This window comes from Lepisosteus platostomus, chromosome 17 (assembly GCF_059453375.1).
Source record: "Lepisosteus platostomus isolate fLepPlt1 chromosome 17, fLepPlt1.hap1, whole genome shotgun sequence".
Classification (NCBI taxonomy): domain Eukaryota; kingdom Metazoa; phylum Chordata; class Actinopteri; order Semionotiformes; family Lepisosteidae; genus Lepisosteus; species Lepisosteus platostomus.
This window is the reverse complement of record NC_142627.1, coordinates 21,869,510-21,885,256: the sequence shown is the minus strand read 5'-3', so window position 1 is coordinate 21,885,256 and position 15,747 is coordinate 21,869,510. Positions and strand designations below refer to the sequence as shown.

The 15,747-nt window shown below is 43.5% G+C and overlaps 1 protein-coding gene across 6 annotated transcripts in view; it reads left to right on the top strand.

The window, feature by feature from the left end:
- tjap1 (tight junction associated protein 1 (peripheral)) overlaps positions 1–14,014 on the top strand; it is a 63,946-nt gene extending 49,932 nt beyond the window's left edge. For all 6 annotated transcript variants that reach the window (XM_088609695.1, XM_088609689.1, XM_088609690.1 and 3 more), the window contains 3 exons: positions 943–1,050; positions 2,169–2,252; positions 6,248–14,014. In XM_088609695.1, coding sequence (XP_088465821.1) covers positions 943–1,050; positions 2,169–2,252; positions 6,248–7,684 — 1,629 coding nt within the window. In that variant the 3' untranslated portion in view covers positions 7,685–14,014. The remainder of the gene's footprint in view (positions 1–942; positions 1,051–2,168; positions 2,253–6,247) is intronic.
- Positions 14,015–15,747: the final 1,733 nt, after the last annotated feature.

The following is a 15,747-nucleotide window of genomic DNA, read 5'->3' as shown; positions in this document are numbered from 1 at the left end:
GTCTCAGGAATAGCAAAGTGAAGTGGTTTGTACTCCTTGTACACAAGTCAGCTTCAGCTGTTCATGATAGTGACTGTTGGAGCAGGGGCTGCAATATTGCTTAATGTCTTCATAATGTTCTTGATGTGTTCTCTGTTTCTTTATCGCTTTGCCTCTTACTGTATATAGAATTTCAGCCCCACCTGTTTCTAAAACCTTAGCCGTTTCTTGTCGCAGTTGGGAATCAACTAATAATGATCAATTAATCAAAAAGGGATCATTTCAATTTACTACTTTTATGTTTTCATTTGATTTTGCATTTTGGAAGATTGAAATTCAATTAACTAGGTTGCTTTCTTTAATTCTACATTACTGTTAATACAACCCTGACATTTATTTTTGAATTTGAGTTTTCGTTGTGCAGAGTTATCAGCCCCAGTGTGAGTCTTGTTTAGTCATTGTTTTATTTTTCACTGGACAGTACTCTTCCCAGAAGCTTATTAAGGGAATCAAATGAAAAATACTGCCTAATAGATATTTTCTATGAAAGAACAGTATGAGCCGTTTCATAGTGAATTGAATGATGGATGTCTTTGCCGGCTTAATGTTTAGAAACATTAATTCAATTGACATTTCACTCCTGTAAGAAACCAGCAGACGCTGAGGCTGGGTGATGCAGGGTTCAGTGCAGTGTTCTGCCGCTGTTGTCAGCAGTTAACGGAGGGCTCGGACCACATGCGGAGCTTCAGATCCCGCTGCCTGCTCCTCCTGGCCGTGTCTTAAAGCCACATGCTCGTCGCCTCGCCTCGCCCTTTGACCGTGAGAGGGATGAGGGAGCGGTCCGTGGCACTGACTGCCTGTGCAGATGCTTGAAAATATAAGAAGCCACTACCAGACACTTCCAGCAGTGGTTATTCTTTTTGAAAGGTTATTTTTTCCCTTTGTTTTTCCACTCTTTAATAGCTAAGAAAAGTTGAGAGAGATAAGAAGACCATGGACCAGGAGATCGTAGAACTGACAAACAAACTTCTGGATGCTAAGAACACCATTGATAAACTGGAGGAACTGAACGTATGTATAAATATATAACAGTCGGTATTGACCACAGTGCAGACGCCTCATTTTAGTATCAAGATGGCCTTTTCAATTTTACAAGTGTGGCCTTTATACTTTATAGGGGCTTCTAAAGAAACCATATACAGCTGGAATGATACAAATTCATACAGTATTTCTGTTCAGTGATTGACTGGCTTTGCTTTAAGTGTCTTAGTGAGCCTGCCTCCACTGGTGTCATTTACTTTCAGTGGTGACCAACCAGCTACAGTATACAATGTAAAATAAACCCTGGCATGCATGGCCAACTAACAGCTGATTGCTTTGCTGTAATTATGAGACTCTGAAAAAGCAATGTTTAAAATGCATTAACTTATTGTTCTTTCATACTTTTACTTTTGCCACTTAAGGAGCATCAGCATGTTTTTTTTCCCCGATCGCTGTATGTTTCTAAAATGTGGAATGAGACCGATATTTTAGGCTAAACAGCAATGAAAAGGCTTCTTTGTCATCCTACAGACAAATGTTGAATGTTGTTTTTGTTCCAGAATGTAATATACTCATTTAATTTGGACTCGAATTGGAAGTTGTTGAAATTTTTCGTTTTGCACCCATTCTTCTGGTTCAATTCCTGGCTTCCACCCAGCTCCAAGGTATTTTATATGAAACTGGTCCTTTAGTGAAGTGAATGCTTGTAGTGATCAGCTGTACAAGACCTTAAAAAAAACATCACAGGTCTACCTAAGAAAATAATAAGGACACTTGTTTAGTTTGGTACAAGAACCAGAAGACACTAGGCCTCAGCTCTCCCTGAGAGTTAATGCTCCTTGTTATAATTTTAATGTAAAAAAGTTACTATGTATCCATTTCTGTGCTTGAGCCCTGCATTGTCTTGTGCAGCTAGTATTTATCATTGCTTTTTATAAGTGGAGATATGCTTCATGGTTTTTCTTTTGTTTATGCCTAGTTTGTGCTAATACTCTCCTGTGAAGTCTTTTTTTTTTTCCCAGAAGACTTTGGTTTGTCCTCTGAACGGCCTAGCTACTGTAGGCCTGTTAAGCCCTGCAGCGCACCTCAGAGGAGAGCTGGTCTTAGTGTTGTTCCAGACTCCTGACTTTTTCCTCTTGCTGTTTCAGGAGCGCTACCGGCAGGACTGTAACCTGGCAGTGCAGCTGTTGAAGTGCAATAAATCTCATTTCAGGAACCATAAATTTGCTGATGTAAGTATAACCCTTGTCTTTGGAGCTGAGTACCATAACCAGTAACATGCTTTCTGTTCTTAAGAATGGAGCAGACATAGGTCTCTACATGCCTTGTACTGCATAGTGAAACACAGAGATCGTCAGAAATGCTGAATTGACTTGAAAGAAAAGGAGCCTCGTAAGTTCATCTTCATCTGAGAAAAAGTTTTCCATTTCTGCCTAATCTCTCCATGCCAGGCAGTGCTAGTGTCACTTGTTTGTGATACACCAGAGAAAGGAGAGAGACATATGTGGATTTACAAACTGTGAAAATGGCTCTCAGGAGCAATACTCGAAATTGGGACTGAAAGGCTCAGGACAGCTTTTTTGGAGTTTTGGGAGTTAATGATATCAAGTCTTCAGCATGATGGACAGACGTGTATCTACTGAAGCAAAAGCCTTCTTGAAGGTCCTACAGATCTTATCATGCCACCCCACAGAGACTGCTGGGTAGCCACCCCACAGAGACTGCTGGGTAATCTGTGCATTAGCCGATTACCTCTTGTAGCCTGTACAATTAAACTAGTAAAATCAGTTCTGTTTTCCAATGTCTTTTTGTGTCACTGGCATTGTTTCATTCTTCAAATTTACACATTCGTGCACACAGCAACACAAAATACAGAATTGTCCTACAGAAGTGCTTTTACTTGAAGCAGTTATGATCATTTTAAGTTATGAATTGTCAAAATTTGAATTGTATTTTTTCTGGCTAACATTTTATTCCTGGTCAATCTACAGGATCTTTCGCAGTATGAAACAGTATGTTTTGTCAATAGAGGCTTCACTTATTACAGGTAAAGAGTTGCCATGGAAATGAACAAGACCATAGCTGAGGTATTGGCAGAAAAATCGAGCCAATCATTTCTGTAAGCAATCTGTAAACTTGCAGAAGTTGTCACTTTAATGAAGTCAGTGCATGCAAAGCATTTCTTTTGATTATAGCTGACAGAAAATTAAGCAGCAATCACACAACAGTAATAATTATGCTTGATAATGCAGATTGCTTGAGACGTACAGCTTGTAGCAGCTGTCTGCTGGAGTTTGACAACTGAATACAGTGTTATGGACCTGGCTTTGTATAAATTACAAAGGAATGCACTTTTATTAACCCCTGGCGTGCAGTATTTCTGAGCACAAATTAATTAAGTGAAGAGCTGTTTATATGTAACAGTCCATCCCAAGGGCTAGATTTTTTTTATTTCCCCATTGAAAGCAATGAATCATTTCTGCGTATCAGTTCTTTGTAGACTATTATTACCGTTTCAATAGGTTGTCCCTTCAGGCAATATTGCCCTTTTGGGATATACAATTTAACACCAGGGAATTATCTGAGTCTGGGTGTCGTTCATAGTTATGCTTGCTGTTTTAGTTGGGCAGTCTAAGATTTCTCTCATACCCTGTGTTCAAAACAGGGGAACATTGTCATTTTTATTTTGGACATGCATTATAAGCGTTCAACTTATTTGAATATAAACATTTTTGCATATTTTAATAAATGTTAATTTATTAGCACTCTTACAACTTTCTGGACATTTTAGGCATTTTTGGTTGGTGGTTAACAGGATTTTAATCTCTAGGAGAGAAACAGGTTCAAGGGGCGTTAGTTATAAGACTACCTGTAGAACTCAGTCTTACCATCACTACCCAGAGCTCGTGACATGGAAAACCAAGAGCTTCATCTGAAGACTCAGCTCACACTTCAACACCACGGTTCAGTACAGCCACTGCAAAATCCACTGGGCAGTCTCACAATGATGATTAATAATTCTCCATTTTCAGAAACATCAGTACAGTGCTTCTGTTTTAAGGTAAATTGTGTTTTTTTCCATCAAAATTCAAACACTGACACGGAGATGGACGGCCTGGCTGAAGCAGATAAATCCCACCTAGACCTAAAGAGCTAAATTAATAATGGTGGTGCCAGAGCCCTCCTACAAAAGGAACAGGCCAGCCGTACTGCAGAGTTACACAGCAAGAATTAAACAATGACCTTCCACAGTGAGCACTTGCAAAATAAAGGTGATCCTGAGAAAAATTCCAGTTGGTTTTAACTATCTTAATAACATAGAACTTAGCACTTCGTTGATGTTCTACAGTTGTCTGGCCAAAGAGCCAAAAAGAACTTGATCAGCACTTTTGAATAAAAGTTACAAATGAAAACACCCTCAACTTTTACTATAGTTGTGAACTAGGCTCTGCCATTCCCCCGTGTTTTGCGTTTTCCACAATGAATCTTGTCAATTAAAAAAAAAACAGGAACATGAATGAACACAATGCACTTGAATGCAGTGCAAAGTGCTTGAATACCATGCATTCTTCCTCATTTAGGAAAACAGGGGAAGTATCAGGTGCGCCAAGTTTGTCGTCTTTCTTCCCCAGCAGTTTGATAGAGAGCGGCCTGTGTCCCTCAGAAAGACGGCAGTGTGGCGTGTCGAAGCGCAGAGGGTGTCCTGCCTGCTGTGAGCAGGAGAGGGGCTGGGCCCGAGTCCTCTTACCCCCAGCCATGAAGCAAGGGTGGAGGACGGAGGCAGAAGCTCCGCATCGATTTCCTCCCTCGGAGCCAGAGCCAGTGGAGGGTGTGCAATTACTGCTTAACAGGATCGTTACAGCATCATACAGCAGGGCTGTGAAATCACTAATTCACTCTGCCCATTTTCCACTGATCAATACCGCCTTGCTCCATTCATTCACTGCTAATGTCAGAGCGCTAAATAAAGGCTCAGAATTCCAGGCCTTTTTTTAATAATCCGATTCGTATTTTAGCTGAGATATGGATGATCTTTTTCTCCCCCTTTTCTGAGATAAGAGTAATCAGTTAAACCTCTTACACGAAACGATTTTTTTTTTAAAACTTGAATCTAGAGCCGTTACAAATCTTCTTCTGTCACACAAGCCGAAACGATTGACGTTTTGAAGTCTCTGACCTGGGAGATGCAGATCTGTCAGGTACTGGGTGATGAATTGTGGGAAGAAGGCGAACAACGTCAAACCCGTTCTTAGAGTATCCTCTTGTAAAGCCTTCTATAGGCAGCACTGCCTAAAAGATGCCAAACCCACTCCACATAAAGCCTTTCCTGTCTTCACCGGGCTGAATGCCTGGGATTTGCAATTTATCCTTTGGGTTTTCCCAGTTGTCACTCGTGTCATATTACTCATTCTAATATGGATTAGAAAGTGAAATTAGTTCATCAAACAAGTCCTTCTTATACCTCAACATGCTCTCTCAGGTGGATTCTATGGCTTCCTTAAAGGTCTGGGGACTTATTCATGCGGAATATATTTGATGCCAAGATGATAATGTGCAAAATTAATTCTCCTAAGTGTATGTGTCTAGTATATAAAAGCACAGTCAGGTGTAGCCTGTTCTCAGTGGTAGTATTCGAACTCTCTTTTGAGGAGTCAGCAGATTGGTATGGGGTTAATTGACCCTTAACAAATGCAGTTTTGCAAAACAGCTCAGCTACATAATCATCATACCTTATCTATGTGAATCACCCTAATCTTAATCCTTAATACAGTCACTGTAATATAGCGAGAGGTTTATTTTTATAGCCTAGTTGTCTTTATTCTACTTGTATTTTAATAAAATGGAAATACAATGGCCACTTTTATGGTCTGCTTCTGATGTGGTGTGCAAGGCTGTGGGGAATCAATCCCTGTGCTGTTTCTCTGTGGGTCTGGCAATGGATGGAGACTAGTTATATTGCCAGACTTCTTCTGATGTCTGCTCTCTTGAAACAATCAGGCCTTGCCGGGCATGTAGACGTTAATCTTAAAAGAACAGTCTGCATCTCGTCTGTTTCTCTGATACTTCCTCTGTGGTCAAAGCACCAAGCCAGACCTTCCTAGCCGGCTGATTCTCTGAAGAGCTGGCGAGCAGGAACTGGCGCGCTGCAGGGGTTCATTTTCGCGGCTGTGCCGCATGCGTCTGCCACGGATGTAAACCTCCCCTCGCATCTCGTTTTGTTTTGCAGCTTCCCTATGAGTTGCAGGACATGGTAAACAAGCACATGAGGTCCACTCTCCCGGACTCTGAGGCGGCTCAGCAGGACCCGTTCCAGAGCCTCCCGCTGGCCGATGTGGTGCCCACCGCCGTCATTGCCAGGGTGCTGGAGAAGCCGGAGCCGCTGGTGCTGAATTCCGCCCAGTCCAGCAGCAGCGCCGGGCGGCCCGTGGCCGAGGACGTGTTCGTGCACGTGGACATGACGGGGCCGCGGGCGGCGGGCGGCGGGCAGGGCGGGGAGAACGGGGGCCCGGGCCGGGCGGCCAGCCAGCAGCAGAACGGAACGGCCACGCGGCGGAGCAGCTCGGATCGCCCGCTGGGGGAGGACGGGGGCAACGGCGCCGCGGTGCCCTCTTTCGAGAAGTTGAGTCCCTACCCTGCGCCCCCGCCTCCCCACCCCCTCTACCCCGGCCGCAAGGTGATAGAGTTCTCCACCGACGATAAGGTGAAGATCCCGAAGAACAGCCCCCTGCCAAACTGCACCTACGCCACCCGGCAGGCCATTTCCCTCAGCCTGGTGCAGAGTGAAGAGGAGGGCGGGGAGCGGCAGCGGACAGGGCCGAGCAGCCCTTCGGTCTCCGAGGGGGGCTGGCGCTCGGGGGCCTCCTCCTCTTCTGGTGGCCGCCACGACACCCCACAGCAGGACGTGGCCGACCCCCACTCCAGCCAGTCCAGCCCCTTCAGCAGCCCCCCTCAAGCCCCCAGTGCGTTTGCCAGCTCGGGTAGCTCTGAGGAGGACCTCCTGGCCAACTGGCAGCGCATGTTTGTGGAGAAGACGGCCCCGGCCACAGAGGGGATCTTAGTCAATCGCACCTCCTTCAGCAGCGAGACCGTCAAGGAGCTGCAGAGGAGCCGCCTGGGGAAGGCAGCACTGGAGAGGGCTGTGGCGGCTGGGGATCAGCACGGGATCTACTCTGATGGAGAGGAGTCGTCTCCCCGAAGCTGGACAGCCAGCCGGGAGTCCAGTCTCGACACCGACAACAGCAGCGCGGAGGCGCGAGCCCGGAAGAGCCAGTATGGCAGCAACTTCTCCCAGGAGGAGAGTGAGAAGCTCCTGATAGCTCTGGATGCTCAAGACGATGGAGGCAGCTGCGACACCACTATCACCGTGGCTCCAGCCCTGGCCAAGACCAGCCCCAGCGCCAGGACGAAGGAATATGTGGACGTTGAGTCAGCCGGAAGCTCCACAGAGGAGAGAGACATCCTGCCGCAAGATTTCCCCATCATTACTCCCAGGGTCTTGGCAGGGCTGGAAGACCTCGTAGAGAAGCCGCCATCCCATCAGCAGACCGGCCCAGGTACCTCATCCACCAGGCCACAGAAGAGCCCCAAAAGGATGGGTGTGCACCATCTCCACCGCAAAGACAGCCTGACCCGGGCGCAGGAGCACGGGACTCTTCTCGACTAAGCGGGCCCAGCTGAGGCTCTGCTGTGGTACTCCTTTCGCCGTGTGCAGTGGCAGAAGGGCTCCGGTGATAGCGAGGGAACTGGAATGGATTTGTCAACAGGCGTCCGATGTTTGCAGAGGTTCCCGTCTGTCTATAACGGTCTTACTTTCTTTCCTACAGCTGGCTCATTCAGCTCCACGGGAGCTGGGTTCTGAAGAGCTTACAGAATGACAAGAGGCGTTAGCCTCCTGCTCTGGGCTTGGAGGAGAAAACTTTCATTATTTTACTGTATGCTGGTCTCCAGTGTTTCAAGTGTCTTACGAGGTTTCATTCTAAAAGAGGTGAGTCTTAATACACAGGAAGGCTTTAGGCTTCCTTCAGACCTTTGGAAAATGGTTTACCCCAGAATGTAGTCATGTTGCAGTTTTTTTCCTCAAATACCATGCACCTGCGTGCTCGCGTTCCACATCATTCCCAACTGGGGACTGTTGGATATTCATGGGTTCAAATGGAGTAATTGTGATGCACAAGCTAAACGTTCCCAGGTTTTTATGCACGGAGCTTAAAAAGCACACCAAAGCAGAAGATGTTTGCATCTTGAATCGCCACAAATCACCCAGTTTCTCTGTGCCCATGGACTCCCTGGAGAGATCAGGGTATTTTTCCTGGGCAGCACGTGGCACTTCCAGTGTGCCTGGATTGTGTGTAAGTATCTGCGGCTAGCCACCTGGAGTCACAGCGGTGTCCCTGTGAGGCAGGTGCTGCCCCAGGATTGCTCCAGCTGCCTGACTCGGACACTCCTGGTGCCTGTCCATTCCCTTTGCAGGCTTGGGTAGGCATGGCAGGAGGGAGCGATCCACATTTCAAAGTGGATCTCTTCATGCGTCATCAGTTGTTGAAAATGGCATGAAGTAAGTTGTCCAGAAACACTCAGAAGGCTCACCAATGGCAGGCCACTTGAAGTCGTAGAGTGAACTTCAAAATACAAATATAAGCATCTGAAGACTTTTGGGGGCAGTTAACTTTGCAAATATACTGTAGCATTAATGATTGAGTGAATTTTAGATCCACTTTGAAAAGTATGTCATTTCCTGACATCTTTAGGTGTGAAAGCTCCAATGGGAAGCCTGTTCAACACAATAAATGTGGTTGGTGTGATCGTTAATCAGATATCAGAGTGCTTGCCCTGCCCATGGTGTCATAGCATTAAGCGATCAAGGTGTTCCTGACACAAACGCTTCCTCCACTTCATTCGGTGAAGTTCACTACTGCACTTTCAGTTCAGATGTTTTCATTTTGTGATTGCGGTTTTGAGATTTTTATCTTCATTTTGAGTGTTGGGTGTGGCGGCCTATGTTGACATGCTTCTATTAGTAGGGTATTCCTGATGTTTCGTGCAGTGTGAAAAATGCAACAACACTTGATTGACCAGGAATGGAGGGTCCTCTTAAAAGGCAAACTTCTCTTTATTGTGTTTTATAAGTGTGTAAGAAATTACAGAAACCGTTAAATACTTTTATAATTGCCTTTTCTAAGTTTCTAGTTCCAATAAAGCTTCAAAATAGAACATGAAATCAAAGTGTTAAAGCGTCAGCATTGTGTAAATTGTCAAATCAGCATTTATATAAATGTATTGGGCTAATGAAACAGTTCATGCACAAAGAATTAACATTAGTCCTGCAACTGATCTTGATTTGAAAGCTATTAATGCAGGTCTATTGATTGTCTTTTGACTTGCATACCGAGAAATGAATCATGTCTTCTGATTTTGCAATTTATGATTACAAAGAGGTTTTGTTTTTGTGCCCATCTAAAACCAGGGAGCAGTCAGCTGCAGAAGAGACATAAAGTCTAGGTTTACGGGTCAGCACCGAGCAGGAGAAACACCTTAACAGTTTATAAGACTGAATAACTTAATGATGAACAGCTCTCTTATGCAGAGTCAGCACCCAAGTGGTTTTTGAGCTTGAAGGCGGATCCTTTGAACCTCTGTAAATGTTAACTGGTGCCTATTGTTAGAAGGATCTCTGCTCTGTTAGAGATGCTTCTACCCATCTCTGTTATGTGCTGCTATACCACGATCACAGGCAATTCGTTTGCAGTATTCAAATATTTAACAGAAGAGATAGAACATTTTTAGTCTTAAAAGGTGCTGATGTGGATTTTTGACCTTCTATTACAAATACCTACTTCATCCATCCTCAATGGGAAATGTTCACAGAAATCTAGGAGAGTTGAAAGAGCTGAGCTCTCAAGGCAATTAATATTTCCTATGATTTGTGTGCATGTGTTTTGCAGAACCTTGGTTCTCAGGCCCAATGTCAGAGCAGGGGTCTTTAGAAAACGACATGTACAGCACCTGCTTCCAGCTGTGTTCTTTGACTTGCCTGTTGACAGCTGCTTCTCACTGTAGCACTGATATAGAGGTGCCCCTCTTCGCTCAGAGGGTTCCTGCCAGGCTGGTGTCGTGTCTTCTCTCTCATACTCCATCAAAGATATCTTCATTGTATGGTGTGGCATGGAGGTGCAGTGGTGAGCACTGCTGCCTCACAGCACTGGGGCCTGGTTCAGTTCTTGGGGTGCTGTCTGCATGGAGTTTGCATGTTCTCCCCGTGTTTGTGCGAGTTTCCTCCCACAATCCAAAGACATACTGGTAGGTTGAATGGGCTCTGGTTTGAGTGTCTCCTTCTACCCTGTGATGGATGGGTGTCACGTCCTGCCCATGTCCAGGGCACATCCTGCCTTGTGTCTGTTGCTTGCTGGATAGGCCCCGGCTCCCCATGACCCCAACAGATGGATAATAGATAGTTAGAAAATATTTGGGTTACGTCATTGCAGAAGTGCGTTTGGAACAGGGAGTAAGCAGAGCACTTCTTGTTTATTTCGGAGGAGGGATGACCAGCTCTAAAAAGTGTTGCGAATCCTGGTGTTTGCAAGTTCAGGAAGTCGGCGCAGGTTGCTTTTTGGAAGTCGAGCATAAGGGAAGTTGCCCTTGCTAACACTTTGCCAGCTGGCTGTCTCATGTGATGAACACAAGGTTTCTCCTGACAGCTTCCTGAGCGTCTGGCGCAAGACTCAGGACGGGTTGTCTTTACAGTAGGTCATGATGTGTAGTAAGGCTCGTGTGAGAGGCTTTCTTTGAAAGCAGGAATATGCACTTTTTGCTTTATTCTTGTTCTGTAATTGAAGGTTTAGTTCCTTTAAGAAAATGTGCCTTTTCACCTTTCCCCTTTTAGAGCGTTGGACTTCAAAGGGTGTGTCAGATAAAAGCAAAAATAAAATCCTCTCTATATGTTGTTCCTTTCTTGATGAAACGGTTAGTCAACAGTTAATTTACACTTCCATCTGGCTCAGGGCTGACTTATTAATTGTATTGTACCATGCTTTCACAAAAAGCACACTGTCTTCATGGATGTAGCACTGCAGAAGTGCAATTTTGTTTTTAAATTTAAGAATTCAGCAGTTAGTTTACCTGATCAGGAATGTAATCCTAATTATTGTAGCATCGTTCTTATTTTCATGATTATTCATTTTGATCTTTGTTTAAAATGTATCTGTTCCTATGTGTGTTTTTGTGTACATGTCTATGATTTTGAATTGACTTTTTTAGTATTATTTTTCCCCTTTGCTTTCCATTAATCACTAGTAAAATTTCTGAGGTCTTATAGCTTTCAAGGGAATACTGCTTCACATAGTGGGTTGTGTGTGTTAATATGTTTCTTTAACTGATGTTCAATTCAGATTGCAGCGAAAGCGTTGCTGCTGAACATGAGTTCAAGGGCATTGAGAGAGATGGAACGTTTTTCTGTAGTTTGGATATTCAGTGGTATACGTGATTGTTTAACTTTAAAGTACTAAAACACTAAACTAAAAAATGAAGTTGTACACCACTGCATGTTTCCCATTAAAGCATTCATGTATTTTACTTAAGGGTTATGTTTATGGTAGCATAATTTAGGTTGGGGTTTAGCTACCACACTGTTGCTAGATGTGTGCAGTTGAGTGTTCTTAATCCACACCAATGTATCCCAGCAAATTACACTTGAGAATCACTGTAGATTAAACCATGGTAAAATGTTTTTATCTTGGGTAGAATTAAAGAATGTTCTCCAGTATTTGGAGGTAGACAAGGTGCTATTTTAAGGTGTCTAACGTTAGAGAGATTTCTGTATTTGAGTGGCTACAGTGTCCTCAAATTCTGTCAGTGTTGAGTCCTGTGCTTTTTCTGTTCAGAGCATGCTGGGATATAGGCAGAACTGCAAGAGCTAACTTTATCCCATCTGGAGAAGAGAACAGTGTTTCCCTTTGCTGGGAGCAATAAATACTTCAGACATTGATGCCAGTCATACAAACAGACTTTCATAACCCAGCCTGCCAGAGGCAGTATTATTCATTTATTCAGTTGATATTTTTTATCCAAGGTCACTTTCAGTGGCAATTGTGCGATTGCCCATTTCTAGAGAATTTAAGTGCTGGAGCGATCTGGGTGCAGTATCTTGCTCAAAGGCACTGCAGAAGCATTCCCACCTGGCATTCGAACCCATGACCCTGCAGTCAGGTGTCCAGAGCTAGCAGCCAGAGGCTGCCAGCACTCTTTCAACCATCTTGCATACAGTGAAAAATAGTCCTATTTAAGGCAGCCTGCCTTTCTTTGGAGCATATGTCATTTATGCATGTGTGGAAGACATGACTTTCCCTATAGCTCTATATCTACTTCTGCAGCAGTCTGTACATTTAATTATTCAACAAAATTGGCTTTGGAATGACAAGTAGAATGTGAGGTCAGGACTGTTGGAGGTTTGAGGCCATGTGATATAAACTTTTTTGTTATATATAAAGGTACTTCTTATGTGCCATAATTGATAGATATATAACTACCCTCCAAAATTAATAATGCATTCTTTTTATTACATTCTAAAATAGACCTCCTATATTTTGTCATTTGTCAGCATCACACGTGGAAAAGGGCTATATAAATATTTCAGTACCTTATAAGATATTCTCAACCCACAGTCCTAACCAGCTTTACAACAAAGCAAAAATGTCTTCTTTAAAAATAGATGGTTTGGCTCATTCTTTCGTAGCTTTTATGGACCTTGTCTTAAACATGCATGAATATTAATTGGAAACACTAGTACAAGACACAGGCAGCTCCAAAGCCAGTCATACATGGGGAAACTGTGGAAGAAAATGAAATGTAGTAGTATTCAGGAACAAGTGCTGCACCTTTTAAAGTGTTGCTTTAAATTATATGTTTTGTTGAACATATGGTCCTAAACTTTTTATTTATTACTTAAAATTGGTAGGTGAAAAGTTGAAAACATTTCTTGCATTCATAGGGTAAAAGCTCAAACTGAATTAGTCTTATAACTGAATTACTCACTACAGTTTATAATTAACTTTCTCTGGATGCATTTAAAGTTCTTGCTAAACATCCCAGCTTATTCTGAACAGAAGTGTCACTGGGCATCTTAATTTGTAATGATCACAAATTAGACATGAACTGCAGCCCTCAATCTTGCAGTGTCCAAGCTGTCATTGACTGATGTATACAGTCTGCATTCATTTTAATGAACGTCATGACTCCCAACAGTGAAATAGTCCATATTATGATAGTTTCCACTGTCCTGTTAATTTCCTTTTATGTCATAACTCTGGGACTAAAATTCCTTCTCCACCTCTCTCTATTAGTTGAGCACTTGTATCATGTAGGAATCTGTTCTTGTTGACCCATTAACCAGTTCACATACAAGAGCAAATGTTGCACTTGTTGACTTACCCAAGGAGCAATAACTTAAGTGGTCAAACGTCTGTTTTCCGGCTGGCTTGATAAGTATTGAAGTTGACGATATCTCCAAGGCGCTTCTGCTCCTCGGGGTGAGGTTTTAAAATTGTGCTCAGCTGGTGCTTTGTGTGCAGAGTCTGCTTACTTGCCCACAGTGTTTGCCAGGAGAACCCATGTGCGCCTGTTACCTGGCCTATCTGAAATTCCCGCCATCGGCACTCGTCTGACTGGGGTAAAGGCTGCGGAGTCAGAATGGAAGCTGCCCTCCTCAGGATCCCCTCTGAAGGCTGTCAGAGGGGCACTGACACGCGTCGTGTTCTTGGTGTTAATTGGTTAATCAGGTGCTTTTTGTGCCGGGGGGGAAAAAAAACATTTTGTAAATTTAATTTTTCACCCCCACGTATCTGTTCTTCCATCGCATTTGTTTCTCCGTGTAGTTGGACCATGTACGTTTTCCCATCCTTGTCAAAAGAAAAGACTGTTAAACCTGTACTAATTTTATTTTCTGACTTTTTAAACTGAGGATGTATATTTTAAAAAAACAAATAAACTATTTTAAAATTTGGGTGTTTTTTTTCCCCCGTCTTTTTTTAAATACAGTACACAGAGCAGAAATGTGGTTTTACCGTTGTGGAAAAGCTCTCGTTTCTTCATGCTGCTCAGGGACGATTGCAGCAGGTTGGCTGCCTTGAAGATCGCATCACGTCCCCTACCTTTAACTGAGTCCTTTCATCTAACAGATGTGCTGCAAAAGAAATATGACTGTTCATTCCTAGATTCAAGAGATGCTAGAAGCACATCTGTTCTGATCTCCCTGTCTACTTTAAATAGACCTGCAGACCCCTTTCCCCACCAATGCCGATGACCTGTGCAATATAAGAAACCCCACTTTTTCATTATTTTTTATTACAAGTCTAGGAAATGAGATCTGTAAAGCCATAATAAAAAAAAAAAGATTTTTTTTTTCAGATACCCTGAACTACTGGTGTCCTGCCCAGGGTGTACCCTGCCTTGTGTGAGTTGCATGCTTGGATAGGCTCCATCTCCCCCATGACCCTGGATTACATGGAGGTGAAGTGGTGAGAAAATGGTAGTTGGTAGAAAGTAATCAAATACGAGAAAACAAGAAAGTTATGGTTCTTCAGAAATGCAGAGGATCTGTAGAGATTTTGAAAGTAATCGGAGCCCATCTCAGTTTGCAGTGTGAAAGTACAGAAAAAACAAAATCCGACCAGTGTCTCGAAATGAAAATCCTGATTTTGTATGGAAGGATCTTAAGTCTTGAAAGCTAATGACTGATCTTGGCTGGTAACCTCCGTGCATGCTTCTTTTCGCACATGTGCTGCTCATGTGGACACGTTGAGCCTTCTCCGCCATTTATCTTCTTTGCAGTTCCAGCAGCTGAACCATCTGTGTGTTCCCTCTACCGGCTAGCAGAGCGCTCAAGTTCCAAAGCCTTGGGACGATGCAAATTCCTAGAGCTGTTAATGTGATTGCAGTTCTATAATGCGAATTGCATAAGAGTAAAGCCATTATTTAAATTTGATTTCCATTCTCGGGGAAGGTTACCTGCACTGTTGCAGCAAATTTTTGATGACAGAAAACTGGAGTGATTAAATTCTCTCCATTTTGGTAAAGAGATCAGTATCCATACTGAGTGAGCTGTGAACCACACAGCATGTTAGGCTGCCATCTGGTGGATAGTGCTCATATGCTCTTAGCTGAGAATCGGATATACTGGTCCCCATTACCTGAAAAGTGTTTTGAGTGGAGTGTCCAGAAAAGCGCTGTAAGCTATTGCTATTATTATTATTATTATTATTATTATTATTATTACTACTACTTAGTTTTGTTCCGTTGCAGAGCTGCACACCCTGCAGAAATCCAGAAGCCTTAAACTGAGCTAAGGCTATAAAAAATGTTAAGCACGCCTATTTGTTGGTCTCCCAGTTCAGGTAACATTGGTCCACTTATAGTGGATATCCACACCTCCCCATAGTTAGTTTTCATTTATAGAGGCGGAGACTTGCTTCTGTTTTTGGTTTGGCTGCTGAACAGGATATTTAAAGTGCTGAAAGGAGATCCACTGTGCTCAGGCTGAGGTTTTCCTGGGAAGTGATGCATGCCTTCAAAGCACCCGACTTCTCACCTCTCAGCACTGCTGCCCGTGTGCAGGCATGTCTGAACACTGCCCCAGAAAGAGCTCATGTCCATTTTCATGTATGAACTTGTCCTCTCGAGACTGGCTAGTGTTCTATCCATGTTACAGTCCCTACTGCCATTCCTCTGCCTGCCTTG